Below are 24100 nucleotides of genomic sequence, written 5' to 3'. Positions count from 1 at the left end.
CATGCGTGTGCTTCTTTCACTGGCTCTGTTGCGTCGGGGTCGTAACCAGTATACCGCCCCCAGGGACCTCAACCCCCGTGACTTTGGGGGATGGGGCCCTGGGCAGCAGAAGCCCCCTGGGGTCCGCCTGGTTCACATCTTTGTCTCCTGCCCTGCGGTGGCAGGGTGGGGGGGGGCGTCAGAGGAGGTTCCCCACCACCTTCCAGACACACATTAACTGCCTGACAATACTGCGGTCCCCCCTGGAGCATAACGCCTTCCCACAACCCCCCCAAGGGAGGCACTGCTGAGGCTCTGAGGAAAGAGCAGGCAGAACTGTCCCTGAGGGGGGTCCAACCTGGGTGGAGGGGTGGAGGGCCCAGCCCACGTGGGTCCCCAGGCACCGCAGCCCCAGCCCTACGCTCACTCTCACCCTCAGGTTCCTCCCCACCCCCACGCACCTGCACCCCCACCAGGCCCCACCTCCTGGTGTCCAGTGGCCCCTGACCCTACCCTCCCAGGGTCCTTTCCACCTTCCCCTCCTCTTGTCTCTTGATTTGTCTTGGTGTGTCTCTGACTCTCTGTTTTTCTGTCTCTCTCTCTGTCCATCATGTCCCCTCCCTAGCTCAGCGACCATCTGGAGAGTCTATGAGCTCCTAAATGATGCTGAAGTCAGGGTGGAGGGAGCGTGCACCTTCAAGCCAGTGGATAATGATCTAATGCCCGTCAGAGCTGGCAGCTGTAGGAAGGAAGAATTTTTTCCCTGCCCATCTTGGGCTGTCTTCTGGGGCTCTGTAACAAAGAACAGATTCACAAGAGAAAGGATTTCAGGTAAGCTTTTATGACATGGGAGCCCTCATAAGGAGACGAAGACCCCAGTGGCCTAAGTGTTTCTGGACTAAGCTGAGAGACGAGGTGACTGTGGAAAAGTAACTCAACACACAAGGCAGTAACATTAACAAGGAACTATCCTGACACCCTCTCCAGTGATGAGACTGTCTCTCCTCCCAGTTCAGGGAAAGTGGCTCACCTTCCTGCGTTCAGGAAGGGGACCCAAGCGCCCTTAGCTCAGAATACTCTTGCGTGTTCAGGGGCACACGTTCTGCCACCCTCCAGAGCGAGGAACCAGGCTCCAGGCTGTGGGAGCATCAGGGTTCCAGGGTCCCCACCTCACCTGCAGCCCCGCACACTGCATGGGCCTCGGGGCTGCAGGGGGTTCTGTCCAGGGAGGCCCCGCAGCTGGGAGCACATGGACCGGTGGGGGCGCAGGCGAGTGTGGGATGGCGGGGGATGGCTCCCAGCCTGGGTCCTCACTGACGATGAAGTCAGGTTACAGTTAGGCCCCTCAGGGGCCTTTATCTTCTGCTAAAATCAGGAGACAGTTGTTGGAGAGGCCAGCCTATGCTCATTGCCACATCCCTGACTCTGGACTCGGGGCCAAGGGAGGGACTCGGGCCCAGGGGTCCAAGGAAAGGCTTGCTGCTGGTCCCTCCAGCTGCGGAGCAAGCCCAGGGCTGGGGCAGACCCACTCCCTGGAGGGGATGGGTGCCCCCAGGGCAGGCCACACTGGAAGTGAACCCTGGCGGCAATTCCAGGGGCCCACGCCCTCCCCCAGCCAAGCACCAGAGGAGTTCAGCTTTTCCCAGCTGAGCGCCTTCAAGACAGCCCAGCAGCAGCCAGACGCCTCCACAGCCAGAGCCAAATGGGCACCCAGGACAAAAATAGCCATCAGATGACCAGGGGGTTGGCTCCCCACCCCATCTAAGGCAAGCTGCTTGCAGCAGCTGCAGCTAAAAATAGGCAAGAAGGGGGCTGGTCTTCAGCAGAAGCACAGGGGTTTAGTCCCAGCGACCGCAGTTGGGCCATGCAGTCACTGCGCTTCATCTCCGCGGTGGCCCTGGTGTCCCACCCCCCGGGGGCCCAGCAGAGCCTGGACGCCGTGGCCCATAATCTATACCCACTGCTCTTCAAAGCCAGCTACCTGCTGGAGCAGTCCGCCGTGATCCGCCTTCTTCTCGAGCACTGGCCACTGGAGGAGTTTCGGCTGGGCCCTCTGCTGGGTCCGAGCGCAGACCACGCGGGGGACCTGCGGGACCGGGCCTGCCGGGCCTGCCTGGAGGCCTGCATCCGCGGCCTGGCCGATCACGTGCTCCAGGGCAGGGGCTGCCGGCGGCTGCGGGTGGCTGACCTCACGGGCATCCGAGATGTGCAGGTGCAGAGGTGCCCCTGCGGGCGGGCGCTGGGCAGGTGGGGCCGGACGGAGCTGCTGGCCAGGACCTGCTGCGAGCTGCAGGAGCAGCCCTGCGCCACCCGGCGCCCCGTCGAGGTCCTGGCCGACGTCTTCGTCACCGCGGGCAACTTTGAGGCGGTGGTGCGCGCCCTGGGGCCGGCAGGCCCCGGCCCTCTGCGCGTGCGCTGCCTCTCGCTGCGGGCGGACAGCCTGGACCCGGGACGGCTGCTGCACGTGCTGCGCCTGGCAGGGCCCCGCGAGCTGCGCCGGCTGGAGGTGGTGCACAACGTGCGTCTGCACGCAGGCCACGTGCAGCAGCTGCTGGCCCAGGGGGGCTTCCCGCGGCTGGTCTCACTCACCCTGCCCGCCAAGGCCTTTGACGCGCCCCCCGCCAGCACCCCTGCCCCTGACGGCGAGGAGCCCCTGCTCGCCTCCATCGCCTGGGCGCTCAGCAGGATGACGCAGCTAACCGAGCTGCACGTGGCCTTCTCCACGCTGACCGGGAAGCTGCAGACACTGCTTGGGTGAGTCTGGGGTGACCGGAAGGAGGGGGCAGGGGTGGGGGGCATCTGCCCTCAGCCCCTCAGCCCAGGTCAGGGCAGCATGGGGCTGTGCACAGACCTGGTGACTGACCAGGCACAAGGCCCAGTCCCTGTGGATTTTGCCCAGCCCAGAGCAGCTAACCCATGGGGAGGGAGGAAGCCCAGCTGGGACTGGCATTGGGGGCCACCTGGGAGTCCCATGCCTCAAAGGAGACTCTCCAGGTGGTAAGGAAAAGACAAGAGTCCTGAGTAGCAAGCAGGCAACATAGAAGTAACTCTATCACAGTGTATTAATTACCTTTTGGTGTAACAAATCACCCCAGTGCTGGGGCTTAGGCTCATTTCCATGGTTGTCAGTGAAAAAAAGTGAAAAGTGCAAGTCGCTCAGTCATGTCCGACTCTTTGCAACCCATGGAATCTATGGAATTTTCTAGGATTCCAGTCCATGGAATTCTCCAGGCCAGAATACTGGAGTGGGTAGCCTTTCCCTTCTCCAGGGGATCTTCCCAACCCAGGGATCGAACCCAGGTCTCCTGCATTGCAAGTGGATTCTTCACCAGCTGAGCCACAAGGGAAGCCCAAGAGTACTGGAGTGGGTAGCCTATCCCTTCTCCAGGGGCTCTTCCCCACCCAGGAATCAAGCTGGGGTCTTCTGCATTGCGGGCGGATTCTTCACCAGCTGAGCCACAAGGGAAGCCCAAGAGTACTGGAGTGGGTAGCCTATCCCTTCTCCAGGGGCTCTTCCCCACCCAGGGATCAAGCTGGGGTCTTCCGCATTGCGGGTGGATTCTTCACCGGCTGAGCCACAGGAGACCTCAGCTCCTTGGCTCATGGGCCCCTCCACAAGCCCTCTGGCTCCTGTACCCTTCCCTGCAGAGTACGACGCTGCTGCTGCCGCCGCTCACGGTGTGGTGAGGGCCGGTCACCAGGCCAGGGGAGGGCACCACCGAGGATCGCCACCTTGGCGGCCACCAGCTGTGAATATACTTAGAAAAATTATGGAAAATAACCTCTCGTTTCTTGAGCCAATGACTGTGAGGATGTCTTCTCTGGTTTAGGGAACCCTTGGCTTGCCAGAATTTTTCCTTTATGCAGTGGCTGGCCAGGGCCTGCACGGCCTCTATTCCCTGGGGCTCCTGGGCTCCCCGCCCCATCCCCCACCCCGGCTCCTCAACCAGGCAGTTGCCCAGCTCAGGAAAGGCTGGCCCTGAACCCACACACAAACACGACTGCCGTGTGGCAGCACCCTGGGACCCTCGGGACAGTCATGCATTTGTGGTGCCTGGAGAAGCGTGTTCACAACCAGACGACCCGGCACAAACCCCCAGGGCCATCTCGTTGGCCCCGCCCTGACCTCACCTGTCTCCCCTGACCCTCTGCTCTGCGCACTCGCTGAGCGCCCATCCAAAGCCCCAGAAGGTCCACGTGTGCGGTGTGTCAGGCCTAAGTGGGAGGGAGTAGCCGGCCGTGTGGCCAGGGAAGGTCGGTTTCCAAGGTGACCTTTGAGCAGAGACCCGGCCCCTGAGTGAGTGGAGGGCTAGGGGAGAGGGAACCGGCAGGAACCCTGAAGGTGAAGGGCCTGAGCTGGGGCTGAAGCCGGCTCTGGGAGACACCGAGGGTGCAGCCTGGGCTGGGGGCTGAAGGACAGGTGAGGAAGGGAGCAGGGGGGAGGAACGGGGGGAGGGAAGAGCCGGGCCAAGCCCTGGGAGCTCTGAGCCCGACTCGGGGCGGTCAGCCCCACAGGACGAGCATTGGCCCGGCTCCCTTGGCTCACACAGCAGACCCAGGTGGAGAGACGGGAAGACCAGCAGGCAGGGCAGGCCTCCCACGGCCCCCGGGTTGGTGACCCCCTGGGAAGACTCACTGCTGAGATGCATTACAGCAGACGGCTGCGATGACGGGCACGCACCTGTCTGCCTCCCTCCCACTTAGCCCTGACACACGGCACACCTGCACCTTCTGGGGCTTTGGACAGGCTCTCAGCAACCAGCTGACTGAAGCTCGAGTGTGCAGAGCTTCAGGAAGACAGGTGATGTCAGGGCGGAGCCAACAAGACGGCCCTGTGGGCTTGTGCCGGGTCGTCTGGTTGTGAGTGCACTTCCCCAGGCACCACAAATGCAGGGCTGTCCCGAGGGTCCCCGGGCGGCGCCACACGGCAGTCGTGTTTGTGTGTGGGCTCAGGGCCCGCCTTTCCAGACACATGGGAGCACATTGGAGACCCAGGCCCAGGGGTTTCATTGGGGGCTTGTTGGGAGGGCACCTCGGCCTGGCATGCACGGAGATTTCAGATCCCAGAAGGAGGCCTGTGTCAGCAGGCACCACATTGCTTGTGTGGACAGCTCAGGCCAGGGGCCCCTTTTCGGGTGAAGGGGGGGCCTCTCCCAAATCCAAGCTCCCAGACACACATTGGCAGTCAGGCCTGCCCTTTGACCCTTTTCCTCACAGGAGGCCCCCTAAGGGGTGGGGAAGGGCAGCCAGGGAGAGGGCTCCTTATGGATGGATGTGGGCATGAGAGAGATGGTGGTGAAAACACTCCACACAGCTCAGGGCCTGAGCCACGGCCGGCAGAGCCGCGGTGGGTGGACAGCAGGCACGCTGCTGTGTCGGCAGCAAGAAGACCGCAGGAGCTCTGGGACCAGGGTACAGATACAGGGTGAGGTGGGAGGGGAGCCCCAGCAGGCAGGTGGAGAGTGGACCCCCACATCCTGGCACTGGGTGCTCAGCCCAGAGACCCCAGACCCAGGCCATGAATCCCCAGGGCGGGTGTGGGTCTGTGAGGGCCGCTGAGCGGGGCAAGGACTCCTACTCAGAGCACAGGAGGGTCTTCAGTTCCCTGGCAAGCTAAGAATGGACCCCTCCCTGACCTAAAAACCTGTGCGCTCCAGCCCTTCATTCGGAGCCAAGCCACGGTTTCGTTTCCTGCCAATTCACAGGCACTTCACGGCCCCACAAGCTTGTGAACACACAGAGCCCTGTTGACAGAAGAAACTGACCACTTTGGTGGCTGAGGACAAAGGCCAGGCCTGTCTTCAGGTAACTCAAGCCTCTACTGCAGGAGGCTACACACTGTCTGGTGACTCAGCCCTTCGTTGCACCTGGGCAGCCGCAGACAGGACGCACAGGAAGGTCTCGCCGTGTTCAGATGATGCTTGATTTACGGGCACTGAAACTTGAATTTCACATCATTTTCACATGTCGCAAAATATTCTCATTTTGATTTGTTCAACTGCTTAAAAATGAAAAACAGTCCTGCTCTCAGGCTGAGTGGAGTCCCGGGTAGGTGGGTGCAACTCTGAGCCGCAGTCTGCTGTGCCTGAAACAGGATTCACCCCAAGGCTCCAGAGCAACCCGGGGCCTGCTCTCAGCCGCTATTTCCCACCTTGCCCGCAGCCCTCTCCGGACGCCGCTGAGAGTGCTGGACGTGGGCAACTGCGCCCTGAACCATGAAGACATGACCTTCTTGGCGAACTGCATCCACGCGGCCCACCTGGAGGTGCTGGACCTCAGCGGGCACTGTCTGGTGGACCTGTTCCCGGCCACCTTCCACCGGCTGCTGGGCCAGGCAGCCCCCACGCTGAGGGCCCTGACCCTGGAGGAGTGCGGCCTCGAGGACCGGCACGTGGGCGCGCTGAGCCTGGCGCTGGGCACCTGCCGCCGGCTGCGGGAGCTGCGCTTCCTGGGGAACCCGCTGTCGGGCCTCGCGCTCCGGCGCCTCTTCACCGCCCTCTGCGAGCTCCCCCGGCTGCGGTGCGTGGAGTTCCCAGTGCCCCGGGACTGCTACCCTGAGGGCAGCGCCTACCCCCAGGACGAGCTGGCCATGTCCAAGTTCGACCAGCAGAAATACGACGCCATTGCGGCAGACCTGCGCGCGGTGCTGCTGCGCGCCGGCCGGGACGACATCCAGGTCTCCACACCCCTCTTCGGGAGTTTCGACCCAGACATTCAGGAAACCAGCAATGAACTCGGAGCTTTCTTGCTGCAAGCTTTCAAAACCGCTCTACAAAACTTCTCCAGAGTGCTGAAACAGATGGAGTAGACCCTGCACGTCCGAGGCGGGTGCGTCCGCAGCTCGGCCTCCAGGCTCCCCCGCCCCGGCTATCCCCCCGCCCACCAACTGGGCGCCTCCTGGTGAAAACACCCAGGCGCTGCTGCGGGAGCGCGGCCCTGACTCCGCCCTTTCCCTGGGAGCAAAGACAGAACGGGGGTCTTACTGAGCCCCACGCTCAGGGTTGGGGGGGAGCAGGCCGGACGCCCAACAGTGGGAGCTGAGGAGCTGCGCAGGCAGTAAGGGGTCGAGTGAGCTGCAAGGGGCAGGACCGGCGCTCGGGTGCTGGGAGGACAGGCCAGTGTGAGCGCGGAAGGACAGAGGATACCTCTCTGGGCACACGGATGAAAGCGACCAGCCGGGGGGAGTGAAAGCAAGGGGCGCACCGGGCCCCGGGCTGCAGGGTACAGGTGTCTGCCGCGCTGCCCTGTATGAATATTTAAACCCCTGTCCAGCGAGGACATTGGCTTTGCTGGTTAATGGCTCTTCCTGCCCTCCGGCCTGCAAGTGGTAGGTGAGGGCTCCGCTGTTGCCAGGCCGACCCCAGAGCTGGGGTGACCTCTGGCTCTGATACCTCCACCGACCCTGGGCTTGGGTTGCGCCTTCTGGCAGCTGAGTCCTGGAGCTTCAGGAGTGGTTAATTTCAATGTTTAGACTTGGTTTCTACTAAGATCAGATTTGTGCAGAGTGCTGCATATTAAGGTAATTAAATATTAATGCTAATAAAACAGACGTGTGGCTTACTCAGATATGGTATTCTTTTTTAATCTAGTGGATGAAGAAAAGGTCTTGCATTAATTTGTATTTCCTAGATGTTCATGGAACTGGGCGTGTTCATATGCTTCTTGGCCATTTGTATTCCTTTGTTAAAATGATTTATTTAAAAACAGAAAGTTCACCCACTTCTCCCCTTCCCCCACAGGACCCTTGCCTGTTCTAATCTCTTTAACTTATATGCAGAGTACATCATGTGGAATGCCAGGCTGGATGAATAACAAGCTGGAATCAAGACTGCTGGAAGAACTATCACCAACCTCAGATACGCAGATGATACCACTCTAATGGCAGAAAGCAAAGAGAAAGTAACAGCCTCTTGATGGGAGTGAAAGAGGAGAGTGAAAAAGCTGGCTTAAAACTCAACATTCAAAAAGCCAAGATCATAGCGTCCAGTCCCATCACTTCATGGCAAAGGGAAAAGTGGAAGTAGTGAGATTTTATTTTCTTGGGCTCCAGATTCACTGCAGGCTGTTACTGCAGCCATGAAATTAAAAGATGCTTACTCCTCTGAAGGAAAGTTATGACCAACCTAGACAGCATATTAAAAAGCAGAGACACTACTTTGCCAACAAGGGTCCATGTAATCAAAGCTATGGTTTTTCCAGTGGTCATGTATGAATATGAGTTGGACCGTAAAGAAAGCTGAGCGCTGAATTGATGCTTTTGAACTGTGGTGTTGGAGAAGACTCAAGAGTTCCTTGGACTGCCAGGAAATCCAACCAGTCCATCCTAAAGATCAGTCCTGGGTGTTCATTGGAAGGACTGATGCTGAGGCTTAAGCTCCAATATTTTAACCACCTGATGGGAAGACTTGACTCACTGGGAAAAACCTTGATGCTGCAAAAGATCAAAGCAGGAGAAAGGGATGACAGAGGATGAGATGGTCGGATGGCATCACTGACTAGATGGACATGAGTTTGAGCAAGCTCTGGAGTTGGTGAAGGACTGGGAAGCCTGGTGTGGTACAGCCCATGGTGTCGCAAAGAGCTGGACATGACTTAACAACTGAACAAAACCAAATTATCTATAGCATTCCACAGGGCTTCCCAGGTGGCTCAGTGGTAAAGAATCTGCCTCCCAATGCAGGAGCCACAGGAAACGTGGGTTTCACCCCTGCGTCAGGAAGAGCCCCTGGGTCTTTGGGAGAGCAGTGATGCACAGAGCGGGCTGGAGTGACAACGTGGCGGCCTCTACCCCCTGCGCTCGTCAGCTCTGCCTCTTGCTCACCCCTGCACGTCGTCTCCTCACGTGCTGTGCTGGTCAAGTCTCACTGGCACCTATTTCAGCCACGTGGACTTTGTTCTTGCAAGACTCTTGGGAGGCACAGGGCAAATTTTTGAAACGATTTTGTTCTAATTCTGAAGAGTAGAGAAGCTTCTGCTGTATGTGTCTCTGGAAGTTTTTCAACGAGACCTGGCCTCTGGGCGGTCAGCAGCTCTGACCGGGCACGTGTGAGGCTGAGCCCAGCAGCGTTGGAGAGAAGAGCCGGGCAGACTGTGGCGACACAGGACCTGAGATCTACGGCAGGAGTGCACACAGGGGCCTGCTGGTGGAGAGCACTCCCAACTGCCCCCACCCTACCCTGAGGAAGAGCCCACTTTCGTGGAACTGAAGAGCCTGGGACGCTCGTCTGGAGCACTTCAGAGGCGCACAGGTGGCCCGACTGGGACCTACACCTCCCGCTCATCCCAGGGCATTGAACTCACTTGTCGCTGTGGTCCCGCTCAGCCCCAACACTGAATATGCCGCTTCCAGCCTGGCGGGTTTTCCCTGCACCTGCCCAGCCCAAGACTGGTGGGCCTGAGGATGCCCAGTGATGCTGGCAGGGAATGTGACCGTGGGTGCCCAGCAGGGCCAGGACCACCCTTGTGCTTCTCGTGCAGAAGACAGCAGAGCTCCCACACGAGGGCAAACCACAATCCACAGGGGAAGACAGAGTGCCAAGGGTCAGGAGACCAGCAACGTGGCACATGGCGGCTCAACTGGGCTGCTCTTGAGGAGCCTGAGGTGCTGTCATCTGCCTAAACCCACCCAGCCTTACCAGGGGCCAGACAGTTGAATGGAATGGGGAGACGATGGGGACCCTGATAGACCCTATGGGACCACAACCTAGATGCGTGGGGAGCCCCATCTTTACCTCCCCTTGGCCTGTGTGGATTGATAATTGCCCTTCCTCCAGGAATGCAGCACCGCTTCCTGCTGACCATCCTGGCAAGAAAGGGATGCAGCTTCAGGGGCTTCAATGCCTCTGTCCCACCTTAACAATTCTTGTTCCAGACGGTTCTTTCCAATTGTATACTCAGAGCTGAGGAGACACCCGCGGACCCAGCAGACTCATACGGTGACTGTGCCCAAAGACCCAGAGACTTCAGCCTGCAGCTCTCCCATCAGCTGCCCCCTGCTAGACCCAGGAAGGCCCTCCCCTCCCTGCCGGCAGCCCCGTGCTTTGTGCAGGTCCTTGTTTGCTGGAGGGCCTGCAGGGCACGTGCCTCCTCCACAGCTGCCACACCCGGCTGCTCCGACTCCACTCAGAGACCATAGCACCACACAACCCCGCAGCCCCCAAACTTGGCCGCTGTTTTTACCCTGGGGCCAGAAGCGGGAGAGCTGGTGTGCCAGCAGAGAAGATAAAATGAGATCTGAGGCCAAAAGGTGGTTTCTCCAAGGTTCAAGATGTCGTTCACGAGCCATTTCTGGCTCTTCTCTGAGGTCTGACCCCCACACCCCACCCCTGCCCTGAGGCCCCATGAGGTGGCCTTAGTCAAGCCCCCGGCTGTCTAAGCCAGCAGGACCAGAGCCCTGTTGAGAGCACAGCTGCTCTCGGGGTTCCTCAGGTGGAGGCGAGCACCTCTCACATCAGCCCACAAACCCGCCAGTCCCTCAAAACTGACCTGGTCTCACTCGGGGCAGTGCAGTTCTGAAGCCCAGCTGCCTGGGTCTGAACTGGACCTGTGACCACCTGCATGACCCTGGACATGATGGCTGCAGAGAAGGGCTCACTGCAGGCCTGGGAGGCTGCTGACAGGCTGGCCCTCGGCTGGTGCCTGGGACCCGGGCTGCGGAGGCTCCTGCCAACATCAAGTGGTAGGAATGGCCCCTGGCGCCCACACCTGCTTTCCTCTGGGAGTCAGGGATTTGGGTCTGTGCCAGGCAGACTGCCTGTGTGACTGGCCCTCCACACAGACCTGGGAAACTGTCTCTGAGGCGCATCCACATGGCCGTGTGGCCCTAGGCAGGTGGGGGGGCGGGGGGTCGTGGCTGGAAGCTGCGTGGTCTCCCCCTTTGCCAGGTGTGTATCCCTCTGCTGGCCTTGTCCTCCTTCTATGTGATGAGCCTCAAGTATGAGAACAGCCACGCATTGAGTCCTCAGACCTCCCAGCAAGTCATCAAGTCTGGGGTGGTCTCAGGAGCCCCTACCCCAAGGATAGCAAGAGCGCTCACTGCACGAGACTGGGGTCAGGGTGACACAAGTGATGTGTATCACACACACAAAGGCCAATTCACATTAGCTCTGTGGAAAGTGGACCTAAGTTTGTAGTAAAAAAATTGAGATAATCTATTTTTAAAAGCCTTGTAAGGAGTAAGGAATTACACACAGAAAAAGTGGTACTGTTGCTTTCAAATTGCAGGTGTTTTAAATATAGCCCATTGCTAATATTTAGGTTGGTGAAAAAGTAACTGTGGTTTCGGATCATAACTTTAAATCATTATAACTATGCTTAAACACATTTTTATTAATCAAAACAGGAATCATTACAACCAACACATTTTTGCCAATGAGAAATTTATTCATTCCTGTAGCATTAAAAATCCATGCCTTGGGATTCGATGAACTCTTGGAAAGTATTTTATGCATCCTGCTGGTTGTGGAAGCATTCTCCCTGCAAAGTCCTTGAGATGCTTGAAGAAGTGGTAGTCTCTGGCAAGAGTTCAGATGAATATGGTGGATGGGGCTAAACTTTGTAGCCCAATTTGTTCAACTTTTGAAGCACTGGCTGTGCAATGTGTGGTTGGGCACTGTCATGGAGAAGAACTCAGCCCATTCTGCTGACCAACGCCAGCTGTAGGCACTGCAGTTTTTGGTGCATCTCGTCAACCTGCCGAGCATACTTCTCAGATGTAGTCGTTTCACTAGGATTCATAAGGCTGTAGTGGGTTAGACAGTCAGGAGACCACCAAAAGCGACCATGACCTTGTTACAGTGCAGGCTTGGCTTTGGGAAGGGCTTTGAAGCTTCTTCTCGTCACTAGACACTCATCCGATCATTGCCAGCTGTCGTATGAAATCCATTTTCTGTCACATCATAATCCGATTGAGAAATGGTTTGTCGTTGTTGCATAAGAGAAACGCGATTTTATTTGCAGTCAGCTCATGAGGCACCCCCATTATCGAGCTTTATCACCTATCAAATCTGCTTCAAATGCTGAACAACTGCAGAATGGTTGACACTGAGTGCTTTGGCAACTTCTCGTGTGGCTGTAAGAGGATCAGCTCCAATGCTGGTCACTGTCAACTTCTGATGCCCAGTTACTGCACTCCTCATTGTCAAGGCTCTCGTCTCCTTTACAAAACTTCCTGAACAGCTACTGCATTGTATGTCTGTTAGCAGTTCCTGGGTCAAATGCGTCACTGATGTTGCTGGTTGTCTCTGCTGATTTATGACTTATTTTGAACTCAAGTAAGAAAATCGCTCTATCTGCTTTTTGTCTAACATCATTTCCCTAGTCTAAAATAAACAGCAAGTAATAAATCATTAACAAAAAAACATGAAGTGAGAAACGTGCATTAAAATGATGTAACACATAACCTCGGGCTTCCCTGGTGGGTCAGACAGTAAAGGATCTGCCTGCAAAGCAGATGTGGGTTCAATCCCTGGGTCAGGAAGATCCCCTGGGGAAGAGAATGGCAACCCACTCCAGTATTCTTCCTGGATAATCCCATGGACAGAGGAGCCTGGAGGGCTACAGCCCATGGGATCACAAAGAGTCAAGCACAACTCAGTGACTTACACTTGCACTTTCAAAACAACTTCATTTATTTAAGAATGTATTTCAATATCATACAGCAAAATTCAACAATGCAAAACTGCAATTACCTTTGCACCAACCTAAATAAATAGTATCTGCTTACTGAATACAGACACAGCAAACTCCAAACACCCACAAGGGTTATCAAGTGGAAAGCAGAAACACTCTGATGGGAAAAAGCTTCAAACCACGAAAGCTTGCTGGCGTCACCACCATCTGTTCCCATCTTTGAGGCAGTCCTCACTGCTACCTGACAACTTCTAACTGTAGTTTTAGGAGAGAGAAAAATAATTTGAGGAGAAAACAGAACTTATTTAGGGAGTGACCAAATGACTTATAGGATGAACGCTGTGTTGGACATTCTTAAAAACAATTTTACTCTAAAGCTGTGAGGTCATCCTGTTCTGCTGAATAAAATATTTATCTGCTTCTGAGACTGTGTCCTCAGCTGCTGCAGGGGACAGAGGCTCGCTGTCCTGCTCAGAGGGTGACAGGCATGGCCACTGCTGAGAGGCTGCGGCACGCATGCAGGGTCACAGCAAGGGAGCGCTGGCAGGAGGAGCCGTGAGCGTCGGAAAACCCGAGACAAACCCGAAGCGCAGAACTCTGACCCGGAGCGGTTCACTCCTGTCTTACTTTTCCAGTATGGCTTTCTCTACCTGCTTAAACTTCTTCAGCTCAATGGTTAGCTGCCAGTATCTGAGATACAGCCACATGAGCCTCCCGTTTAGGCGCTTGTTGGTGTTCCAGACGTCCCCACAGTGCGTATCGTGCTTAAATATGTCAGTGAGGCCAGCTGCCATCTCGAGGTCCGCAGCCACCGGGTCGGTGGATGCGCGGACCAGCAAGCTCTTCTCGAGCTCAAGCCGCCTGCGGCGCGGAAGCACCAGGCTGCAGTAGATGCTCTGTCTCTCGGTGAGCGCGGCCTCGAACTCGCTCAGCAGGAGTCTGGCCCTGCGCTGCCAGTCCTCCTCCTGGCCCAGGCAGCGCAGGTATGCACTCCGCAAGGGCTGCCTCCTCTCCTGAAGGACCTGAGCCCGCTCCTGTTCCAGAAGTTTCTTCTCTTCCACCAACTTGCGCCCCTGAGAGATGAGGGCTTCCCGGTAACTAGTTGTTCTGTTCTGCTCCTTTTCAAGTTCCAGGGACAAGTGTGCCACGGCCCGCCGGCTTTCTGCGATTGTGGCATGGTACCTGGCTTCAAGCTCCCGCTGGATGGCGGCTGTCCTCTGACGGTAAGCTTCTCTCTCCTTTTCTATTTCTTTTCTCGACTCCCTAGACCAAATCCAGCCTGACACAAATAATTTGGGGGAGGAAAACACACATAATGAACACCAGAGCTCAAGTTATAATCTCTATTTACAGGAAACATAAAACTGCTATAGAACATTTCAATAAATTCTTAAGTCCTGAGACAAACAAAATGAATAGTTTGTATGAAGCTATGTGGGCTTCCCAGGTGGCTCAGATGGTGAAGAATCCACATGCCAGTGCAGGAGACGCGTGTTGGATCCCCAGGTAGGGAAGATCCCCTGAAGGAGAAAATGGCAACCCGCTCCAGTATTCGTGCTGGGATAATCCCACGGACAGAGGAGCCTGGTGGCCTATAGTCCATGAGTCACAAAGAGTCAGACAAGACTAAAGCAAGTAAGCACACATACAATGTGCAGAGTGCTTCAAATCAGGTAAGGGCTCTCCCAAGAGAAGCCCAACAAGACTGCAGAGACCCCTTCCAGCCTCGTAACGTCTGAGGGCTGAGAAAACATACCTCCAGCATAGCACCTCGTGCCTATACTCTGGGCACACGGCCCCCACAGACCACTGGCAAGGTTTAAAAATGACTATGGGCAAGTCTGGCGGCTCAGAGGTTAAAGCGTCTGCCTGCAATGCAGGAGACCTGGGTTCGATCCCTGGGTCAGGAAGATTCCCCTGGAGAAGGAAATGGCAACCCACTCCAGTATTCTTGCCTGGAGAATCCCATGGATGGAGGAGCCTGGTGGGCTATAGTCCACGGGGTCACAAAGAGTCGGACACGACTGAGTGACTTCACTCACTCACTCACTCACTCATGGGCAAGTATGCTTCACAGTGTTGGCCAGGTTAGTACAGAACTGAAAAAAGTTCAAAGTGTGTTCAAAGCTGTGCCCGGTCATCACTAGTAAACAAGTAAGGCCCAAGATGGCTGCTTATATCCTGCTAGGGGGTCATACAAATAAGAAGTCAGAATTTCAGCCTCGAGACACAGCTCCACCATAACCTCACAAACACGAGACATAAGGTGTGGGCAGCTGGGGTGGGTAATACCCTGCTCTGCTCCACAAACTGACAAGCCAAAGTGAGAAACAGAGCTGATGACCACAAAGCCTGCGACCAGCTGGAGCCTGGTTCTGGGTGCTGTCTCCAGACCTTCTCCATCCTCAGTGAGAGTTTTGGTCTTTTCTGATAACAAGACAAGACAGTGTGATGATTTCACTGGTATAGGATATGCTCCACGTTACGAATTGCTGCTTTTGTTATTGAGTCACTCAGTCACTTTGTGACCCCATGGACTGAAGCACACCAGGCTTCCCTGTCCTTTACCATCTCTGGAGCTTGCTCAAACTCACACCCATTGACCCAGTGATGCTATTCAACCATCTCGTCCTCTGTCATCCCCTTCTCTTCCTACCTTCTATTTTTCCCACCATCAGGGGCTTTTCCAATGAGTCAGCTCTTTGCATCAGGTGGCCAAAGGACTGTAGCTTCAGCTTCAGCATCAGTCCTCCACATAAATTTCAAACCCAATTTGAAATCAGGGTTAATTTCCTTAGGATTGACTGGTTTGATCTCCTTGTTGTCCAAGGAACTTTCGAGAGTCTCCTCCAACACCACAGTCAAATGCATCAGTTCTTTGGTGCTCAGCATTTTTTATGATACAACTCTCACATCCATACCCAACTACTGAAAAACCACAGCATTGACTATACGGACATTTGTCGGCAAAGTAACGTCTCTACTTTTCAATATGCTGTCTAGGTTTGTCGTAACTTTCTTCCAAGGAGCAAGTGGCTTTTAATTCCATGGCTGCAATCACCATATACAGTGATTTTCAGTTCAGTTCAGTCGCTCAGTTGTGTCCAACTCTTTGTGAGCCCATGGACTGCAGCACATCCAGCTTCCCTTTCCATCACCAACTCCTGGAGTTTACTCAAACACATGTCCATCGAGTCGGTGATAACATCCAACCATCTCATCCTCTGTCATCCCCTTCTCCTCCTGCCTTCAATCATTCCCAGCATCAGGGCCTTTTCCAATGAGTCAGTTCTTCCCATCAGGTGGCCAGACTACTGGAGCTTCAGCTTCAGCATCAGTCCTTCCAATAAATATTCAGGATTGATTTCCTTTAGGATGGACTGGTTGGATCTCCTTGTGGTCCAAGAGACTCTCAAGAGTCTTCTCCAACACCACAGATCAAAACCATCAATTCTTCGGTGCTCAGTTTTCTTTATAGTCCAACTCTCACATCCATACATGGCTATTAGAAAAACCATAGCTTTGACTGGATGGACTTTTGTTGGCAAAGTAACGTCTCTGTTTTTTAATATGCCGTCTAGGTTGGTCATAGCTTTTCTTCCAAGAAGCGGCTTTTTATTTCATGACTGCAGTCAGTGTCTGCAGTGATTTTGGAGCCCCCAAAATAAAGTCTCTCACTGTTTCCACACTTTCTCCATCATTTTGCCATGAAGTGATGGGACTGGATGCCATGATCTTAGTTTTCTGAATGTTGAGTTTTCAGCCAGCTTTTCCACTCTCCTCTTTCACTTTCATCAAGGGGCTCTTTAGGTCTTCTTTGCTTTCTGCCATAAGGGTGGTGTCATCTGCACATTTGAGGTTATTGATATTTCTCCTGGCAACCTGATTCCAGCTTATGCTTCATCCAGCCGGGCATTTCCCATGACGTACTCCGCATATAAGTTAAGTAAGCAGGGTGACAATATACAGCCTTGACATACTCCTTTCCCAACTTGGAACCAATCTGTTGTTCCATGTCTGGTTCTAACTGTTGCTTTCTGACCTGCATACAGATTTCTAACTGTTGCTTTCTGACCTGCATACAGATTTCTCAGAAGACAGGTCAGGTGGTCTGGTATTCCCATTTCTTGAAAAATCTTCCAGTTTGTTGTGATCCACACAGTCAAAGGCTTTGGCATAAGCAATAAAGCAGAAGTAGATGTTTTTCTGGAACTCTTCCTTTTTCAATGATCCAGCAGATGTTGGCAATTTGATCTCTGGTTCCTATGCCTTTTCTAAATCCAGCTTGAACATCTGGAAGTTCACGGTTCACATGTAGTTGAAGCCTGGCTTGGAGAATTTTGAGCATCACTTTCCTAGTGTGTGAGATGAGTGCAACTTTGTGCTAGTTTGTTAAACAGTCTTTGCGACTGGAATGAAAACTGACCTCTTCCATCATTGGAAAGACTGATGCTGAACCTGAAGCTCCAATCCTTTGGCCACCTGATGCGAAGAACTGACTCAATGGGAAAGACTTCGATGCTGGGAAAGACTGAAGGCAGGAGAAGAAGGAAGCAACAGAGGATGAGATGACTGAATGGCATCACCAACTCAGTGGACATGAGTTTGAGGAAATACTGGGAGAGAGTGAAGGACGGGGAAGCCTGGTGTGCTGCGGTCCATGCGGTTGTAAAGAGCCGGACACGACCGAGCAACTAAACCACCATAAACCGATGGTTCTACACTGCAGCACCTGACTCTGAGCCACAGTTAGCTTCCGGCCTTATGTTTGCTAAGCAACTAAACGACAACAACACACTGACTCAGGGCTGAAAATCTGAAATAAGAGCTTCGAGGCCTCTGTGTTTGCATGTTGTAGACGTGTGGTATAACCAAAATTAATTTATAAAAGAGCTCTGCTTAATTGACTTAATTGTTTATACTGGAGAAGGAAATGGCAACCCACCCCAGTATTCTTCCCTGGTGAATTCCATGGACAGAGGAGCCTGGCAGGTTACAGTTCACGGGGTTGCAAAGAGTCAGACACAACTGAGCAATTAAGCACAAGTGCTTATATAAGTACTCAGGAGTATAAAACTGGCCCAAAAGAATTTTCGGTACATGTGATCTAGGAAATATTCAACACTAAATTAATATCTGGTAGTGAAGGTGACTTGTTTCTAGGTTTGACTAATAGAGACATGTCTTTAGAATCATCACTGTCAAGTACAGTATTTCTGTTATACCTAGGTTTATTAAAGGTCAAATAAGATCTTATTATATGTCACAAATCTGTCATCAAGAAAAAAATAGCTTGAAGTGGAAAAAGAAAAAAAAACTTGAAAGTAGGATGTATGTTTTCAGTAAAAGAAGGTGTAAAGAATGAGAAAAAAATCCTGGAAGAGAAAGTTCTACATGATCAAGATTTTCTAAGACTGGATTAAATTTACTTGGGTAAATGGCTTTTGTTAGGAGTGAAAGAAAGTGAAAGTGAAGTCACTTAGTCGTGTCAGACTCCTTGCAACCCCGTAGACTATAGCCAACCAGGCTCCTCCGTCCATGGGATTCTCCAGGCAAGAATACTGGAGTGGGTTGCCATTTCCTTCTCCAAGGGATCTTCCTGACCCAGGGATCGAACCCAGGTCTCCTGCATTGCAGGCAGACGCTTTAACCTCTGAGCCACCAGGGAAGCAGGCTGGGCCAAGACTGGATTTGGCTTCTTCGAAGTTTTCTTGAAATGCTGCTTTTAATAACAGATAGTATGTTTTTTAGTAGCAGAAAGTGAAGAGGAACTAAAGAGCCTCTTGATGTGGGTGAAAGAGGAAGGTGAAAAAGCTAGCTTAAAACTCAACATTCAAAAAACTAAGATCATTGCATCTGGTCCCATCACTTCATGGCAAATAGATGGAGAAAAAGGGGACACAGTAACAAATTTTTTCTTGGGCTCCAAAATCACTGTGGATGGGGACTGTAGCCAGTCAAAGACACTTGCTCCTTGTAAGGAAAGCTATGACAAACCTAGACAGCATATTAAAAAGCAGAGATGTCACTTAGTCAACAAAATGTTCATATAGCCAAAGCTACAGTTTTTCCAGTAGTCACTTAGGGATGTGGGAGTTGGACCATTAAAAAGGCTGAGCACTTAAGAACTGATGCTTTTGAACTGTGGTGTTGGAGAAGGCTCCTGAGAGTCCCTTGGACTGCAAGGAGATCAAACCAGTCAATCCTAAAGGAAATCAATCCTGAATATGCATTGGAAGGACTGATGCTGAAGCTCCAATACTTTGGCCACCTGACGTGAAGAGCCAACTCACTAGAAAAGACCCTGATGCTGGGAAAGACTGAAGGCAGGAAGAGAAAGGGGCTACAGAGGATGAGATGGTTGGATGGCACCACCAACTCAATAGACCTAAGTTTGAGCAAGCTCCAGATGATGGCGAAGGACAGGAAAGCCTGGCACATTACAGCTCATGGGATCACTAAGAGTCAGACACAACTTAGCAACTGAACAACATATCTAAAAAGGCACTGAATCCCTTCATGGTGACACAAGCTCCTGTGACTAGCAGAAAACCTTTCGTAAAATGAGCGCTTGATTGCATTCAACTCCCCCTTCACCAAAACCTTCTCTGTTGGCCTTCCCCCACCTCCTCTCTGGAGCTCTGTCTCAGAGCGATCCGAGGTGCTGCCTCCCAGGCTGCAACCCTTATTTTTCCCCAAAGAAAACTTAACTCTCAACTCTCACCTGTACATCCTTTTTTTTAGTCAACAATTTTTTTGTCATTTATAGATAGTTATTTTTGTAGTCTGATATAATACAAAGTGCTTCGTCATCAAGAAGAGTCGCAGGAAGGCTGTGGAAGCTGTATAACAGCTCCACATCAAGCTGACAGCTATGAGAGGATTCCAGCCCAAACCGACTGCAAACAAGAAGCCATCCTGCCCCTGGGGTCCTAGACCAGGCATCCAGAGATTTCTACTCCCTGACAGATAGGGTCAATACCCCTCCTCAGCCTTGAAGCCACAGAAATTGGAGCTTCACCCCTCTGCTTTCCATAAGAACATGGGACTAAAATCTGAAGGGAGAATGAAACAGGAGGGAAGGGGGCAGGGCACAACTTTTAAAAGAATGACATAGCCCTTGGTGCCAGTGATAATGAACCTGCCTGCCAATGCAGGAGACACGAGTTCAATCCCTGGGTCAGGAAGATTCCCTGGAGGAGGGCATGGCAACCCACTCCAGTATTCTTGCCTGGAAAATCCCATGAAGAGAGGCTCCTGGTAGGTTACAGTCCATAGGGTTGCAAAGAGTAGAAATGAATGAAGCAACTTAGCAGGCAGCTGTTGTTCAGTCACTAAGTGATGTCCAACTCTTTGCGACCCCATGGACTGTAGCACGCCAGGCTCCCGTCCTCCACTGTCTCCTAGTTTGCTCAAAATCATGTCCACCGAGTTGGTGATGCTATCGAACCATCTTATCCTCTGACGTTCCCTTCTCCTTTTGCCTTCAGTCTTTCCCAGCACCACAGACTTTTCCAATGAGTTGGCTCTTCCCATCAGGTGGCCAAAGTACTGGAGCTTCAGCTTCAGCACCAATCCTTCCAGTGAATATTCAGGGTTGATTTCCTTTAGGGTTGACTGGTTTGATCTTCCTGCAACTGGTCAGAGCCAAGTAGGTCCAAGATGGCAGGATCCACTGCCAGTGGACCTTGAGCCTCATTGTACGCTCACTGTAACACAGCAGCATGCTGAACTGCACGATGCCCAACTCCAGAGCAGTTCTAAAGCCAACCATGAAAGGCCGAAAAGTAGCCTGTGGCCCATTCCTGGAAATCCCTGCGCCCTTCCCCAAATAATGAGAATAATCTTCCCACTCATTAGCCTATGAAATTACCCAGCCTATACAAGCTAACCACCCCATATTTCAGGGCTTCTGCTTCTAAGATGGACCATATTCTGTGGAGTGTGTCTCTCTCTAAATAATTGCACTTTCTACTAATCAAAAAAAAAGGTCTCTTTGGCGTAAGGATTACATCAACTGGTTATTTTTTAAGAAACAGCAGACATGGAAGAGACTTTGAAAACCAAGTAGGAGTTACCCGTTCATAAGAAACACTTGGGGCTTCCCTGGTGGCTCAGCAGTAAAGAATTCACCTGCCAGTGCAGGACACAGGTTTGATCCTTGGATCAGGAAGATCCCCTGGAGAAGGAAATGGCAACCTGCAGTAGTATTTTTACCTGGGAAAGCTCATGGATAGAGGAGCCTGGTAGGCTACCATCCATGGGGCTGCAAAGAGTTGGAGACGACTTAGAGCCTAACTAACAACACAAGAAACACTTAGATTGATAAGAGAAGTCTCCAGTTGTAACGGAGTCTCCCTGACTGTGCCAGGAACAGGGTAACCAAATTGCCTGAAAGTTATCTAATGAAACGGCTACAGCCTAAGTCTGCACAAGAACCTTACCCTCAATCTCTGTGCTTCTCCTGTTCTCTGGTAACTAACTCTCCCCACCCCAAGCTCCCTCTTTTGTCTTGAGCTGAGCGTGGCATCTCAGGGGAGAGCCTGTGCACCTTGCTGGGTTGCTCGGCTTTCCTGGCTCTCTCCTATGCTGTGGTTGTTGTGCGTGTGCTCAGTGGTGTCCAACTCTTTGCTCCATGAACCATATCCCACCAGGCTCCTCTGTCCATGGAATTTCCCAGGCAAGAACACTGGAGTGGGATGCCGTGCTGTCCTCCAGAGGGTCTTCCTGACCGGGGTACTAAGCCCACATCTCTCACGTCTCTGCACAGGCAGGCGGCAGAGTCTTCACCAATAAGCCACCTAGGAAGCCCCAGCTCTCTCCGATGGGTAGATGTTAGGAACCTTGGTTTTATTTTCTCCTGTTACTCTAACTCGTATCAATTTAATTCTTAGACCAGCCAGAAAAACCTAAAAGTGTAAAGTTTCTTCCTCTGCAACAATGACAAAACATAAAATCAACTCCTAACCATCAAGAAATTCATCAGGGATTGAATTGGCCAAAAAGTTCGTTCAAGTTTAAAACTCAAACAAACTTTTTGGCCACCTCAATAGTCCGGATAAAAACTAAGAGCTGGAAAAATTACAAGGGACCAGTGACTGGTAATTTCCCCAAAGTGGTACAAAGTGGATTCAATGTAGAATTTCTAGTCAGCCTGAGCAGAGATTTCAGGGATGAAGTCTCCCAAAGACTGATACCCTAAACAGTACACAGACATCGAAAACGGCTTTTCCTTCATGCCTGCTTCGCTCTTCCTCATTAGCGCTTATGAGGGCAACTGAAGCAAGGGAGCCCCCTTCAGAGCAACGAAGCTTTGAAAAGAATGAACAGTTACTGATCACTCCACACCAAATCTCTCTATCGTGTCTTATTTAACCCTCACACTGCACTAAGATAATTACAATGTCAGAGAAACTGAGGCTCAGAGGGTTAAATCACTTGACCAGGACACACAGTACGCATCTGTGTAAACAAAGACTGGTGCCTGCCATTTATGATTAAATGATTAGCCACTGCAGTCAGTGACCTACACGTTCACCCTGAAAGGCATTCAGGGTGAACGCCCTCTGTCTTGGACACATGAGACCCAACATACTTAAGATACATACTTACGGAAGAATTTTAATGACCCCAGATTCTTGCACCTTCCCATACTAAAATCATTAACTTGAGATACCTGGTTTTTCTTTCGTGAGGAGGAGTAATCTTTCACCAAGATGCAGCCTGACCACATGTATTCCCTGGCTCCTCCTCTACCTCAGCAGAGCAGTTCCTAACAGGTATCTGAAAGGCTCTCTCCTGGCTTATAGGGCTTCCCAAGCGGCTCAGTGGTAAAGAATCCATCTGCCAATGCAGGAGACATGGGTTCGGTCCCTGGGTTGGGAAGATCCCCTGGATAAGGAAATGAAAACCCACTCCAGTATTTTCACCTGGAAAATCCCATGGACAGAGGAGCCTGGCAGGCTGCAAACCACGGGGTCACAAAGAGTCGGACACAACTGAGCGCACACACACACATCCTGTGATACAGTCTTCACAGCTCACTGTGCATTTTTCCCCAGTCAACATTTGTTAGGTTTCAAAGCCCAAGATCTCTGGGCTCCACACTTTGAGCCCAGAAAAAAAGTTAGGAGAATCACGACTTACGAAAAGCAGCTAGTCCCAGCATTGGAACCAACAGGGCATAATTCCATCTGCTTCCATCACCTCCATCAGCCCTGGAATTGGGCCGGATATTCCAATTTGGGGGGTCATTTAAGTTATTCATGGAGATACACCTTGAAGTAAATAATAATATCGTTAACCACACAAATGGAACAAAATACACTGCTCACAATATATCATCTACAGGGGACCCTGGTTTGATTCCTGGGTCCTGAAGATCCCTTAGAGAAGGAACAGGGTTCCCACTGGAGTATTCTTGGGCTACGCTGACGGCTCAGTCGGTAAAGGGTCCACCTGCAATGTGGGAGAGCTGGGTTCGATGATCCCCTGGAGGAGGGCATTACAACCCACTCCAGTATTCTCGCCTGGAGAATCCCCATGGAGAGATGAGCCTGGCGGGCTACAGTCCATGGGGTCACAAAAAATCCGACACGACTGAGCGACTAAGCACAGCATGTGGTCCATGTGAGCCTTTTTTTTCCTCTCTCTCTTAAAAAACTTTGTTCAGATCTAGGTATGGGCTCCACAGCAGTGAGCCTTACGAGATTAAAGCAACTCGAAAATCGTAGGCGAGCGTGATGTGTTTCAAATAACTGAAACACAAATAGAAGGAGGTGAATATAGACAAAAGAAACTCAATTCAGCTTCAAAGACTCTTCATAGGATTTCCAATAAATACTTGCTTAACGCCTAAAGGTATAAAATCCTAATTGGCAATAAAGAAATGACACACACACACAAAAGCTCAGTAGTTATTGTGAAGGTGCTTGTGGCCAGCACAATTAAAAAAAAAAAAAAAAGTCAGAGATCTGATGTACCGAAGCTCACGACCCTCAAAGCGCAGGGCTGGGAGCGGCACTCCGCCCCCGACCCCACAAACTTCAGGGCCTGCGCTCCACTTCGCACAGCGCGCTCCAGAGGGTGCCCGCGCACCCGCCGCCCCGGGACGCGCAGAGGGCCCCGAACGGGCTGGGCGCCCCGGTGACCGAGGAACATCGGTCCAAGCTGGCGGCCCGCCGTCCAACTGCCCGATACCGGAACTCCCGCTCCGTCCCGGAGAGACAGCGGGACGGGTACCCCGGTACCGTCTCACAAAACTGCCGTAATCTCCAGAAAAACCCAACACTGTCTGGATATGAGGAGAAATCGGGGGAGCCCGAGAAGACCCCCAAACGCCGACTTACCTCCGGCCGGGAACTCACCGACCAGGCGCCCTGAGAGCCCCCGCCCGCCAGCCCTTCTGCGCAGGCGCGGCGTTGCCCAGTCTCCCGGGCGCGGCGACGTAAGGCCCCGGGCGCGGCGACGTAAGACCCCCGGGCGCGGCGAC

At 52.7% G+C, this 24100-nt stretch overlaps 2 protein-coding genes across 2 annotated transcripts; one reads left to right on the top strand and one right to left on the bottom strand.

The window, feature by feature from the left end:
- The first annotated feature begins 1843 nt into the window (after positions 1-1843).
- LRRC14B (leucine rich repeat containing 14B) lies at positions 1844-6787 on the top strand. The gene is made up of 2 exons (XM_068990398.1): positions 1844-2733; positions 6142-6787. Exons 1-2 carry the CDS (start codon positions 1844-1846, stop codon positions 6785-6787), a joined length of 1536 nt encoding a protein of 511 aa, XP_068846499.1.
- A 4618-nt stretch (positions 6788-11405) lies between these two features.
- Positions 11406-24025, bottom strand: CCDC127 (coiled-coil domain containing 127). The gene is made up of 3 exons (XM_068990619.1): positions 23958-24025; positions 22756-22886; positions 11406-13888 (listed from the first exon to the last, which is right to left on the bottom strand). Exons 2-3 carry the CDS (start codon positions 22874-22876, stop codon positions 13233-13235), a joined length of 777 nt encoding a protein of 258 aa, XP_068846720.1. The 5' UTR covers positions 22877-22886; positions 23958-24025; the 3' UTR covers positions 11406-13232.
- Positions 24026-24100: the final 75 nt, after the last annotated feature.

Source organism: Capricornis sumatraensis, chromosome 18 (genome assembly GCF_032405125.1).
Source record: "Capricornis sumatraensis isolate serow.1 chromosome 18, serow.2, whole genome shotgun sequence".
In the NCBI taxonomy this organism is placed as follows: Eukaryota; Metazoa; Chordata; class Mammalia; order Artiodactyla; family Bovidae; genus Capricornis; species Capricornis sumatraensis.
Note: the sequence above shows the minus strand (reverse complement) of the source record. Positions and strands in the feature narration are given on the sequence as shown.

Excerpts from the sequence above, each read along its gene's own strand:
- LRRC14B (XM_068990398.1), top strand. The coding sequence starts at position 1,844 with ATGCAGTCACTGCGCTTCATCTCCGCGGTGGCCCTGGTGTCCCACCCC. Across the intron at positions 2,734-6,141 it reads AAGCTGCAGACACTGCTTGG|CCCTCTCCGGACGCCGCTGA; the intron begins GTGAGTCTGGGG and ends CCTTGCCCGCAG.
- CCDC127 (XM_068990619.1), bottom strand. The coding sequence starts at position 22,876 with ATGAATAACTTAAATGACCCCCCAAATTGGAATATCCGGCCCAATTCC. Across the intron at positions 13,889-22,755 it reads GCTGGGACTAGCTGCTTTTC|GCTGGATTTGGTCTAGGGAG; the intron begins GTAAGTCGTGAT and ends TATTTGTGTCAG.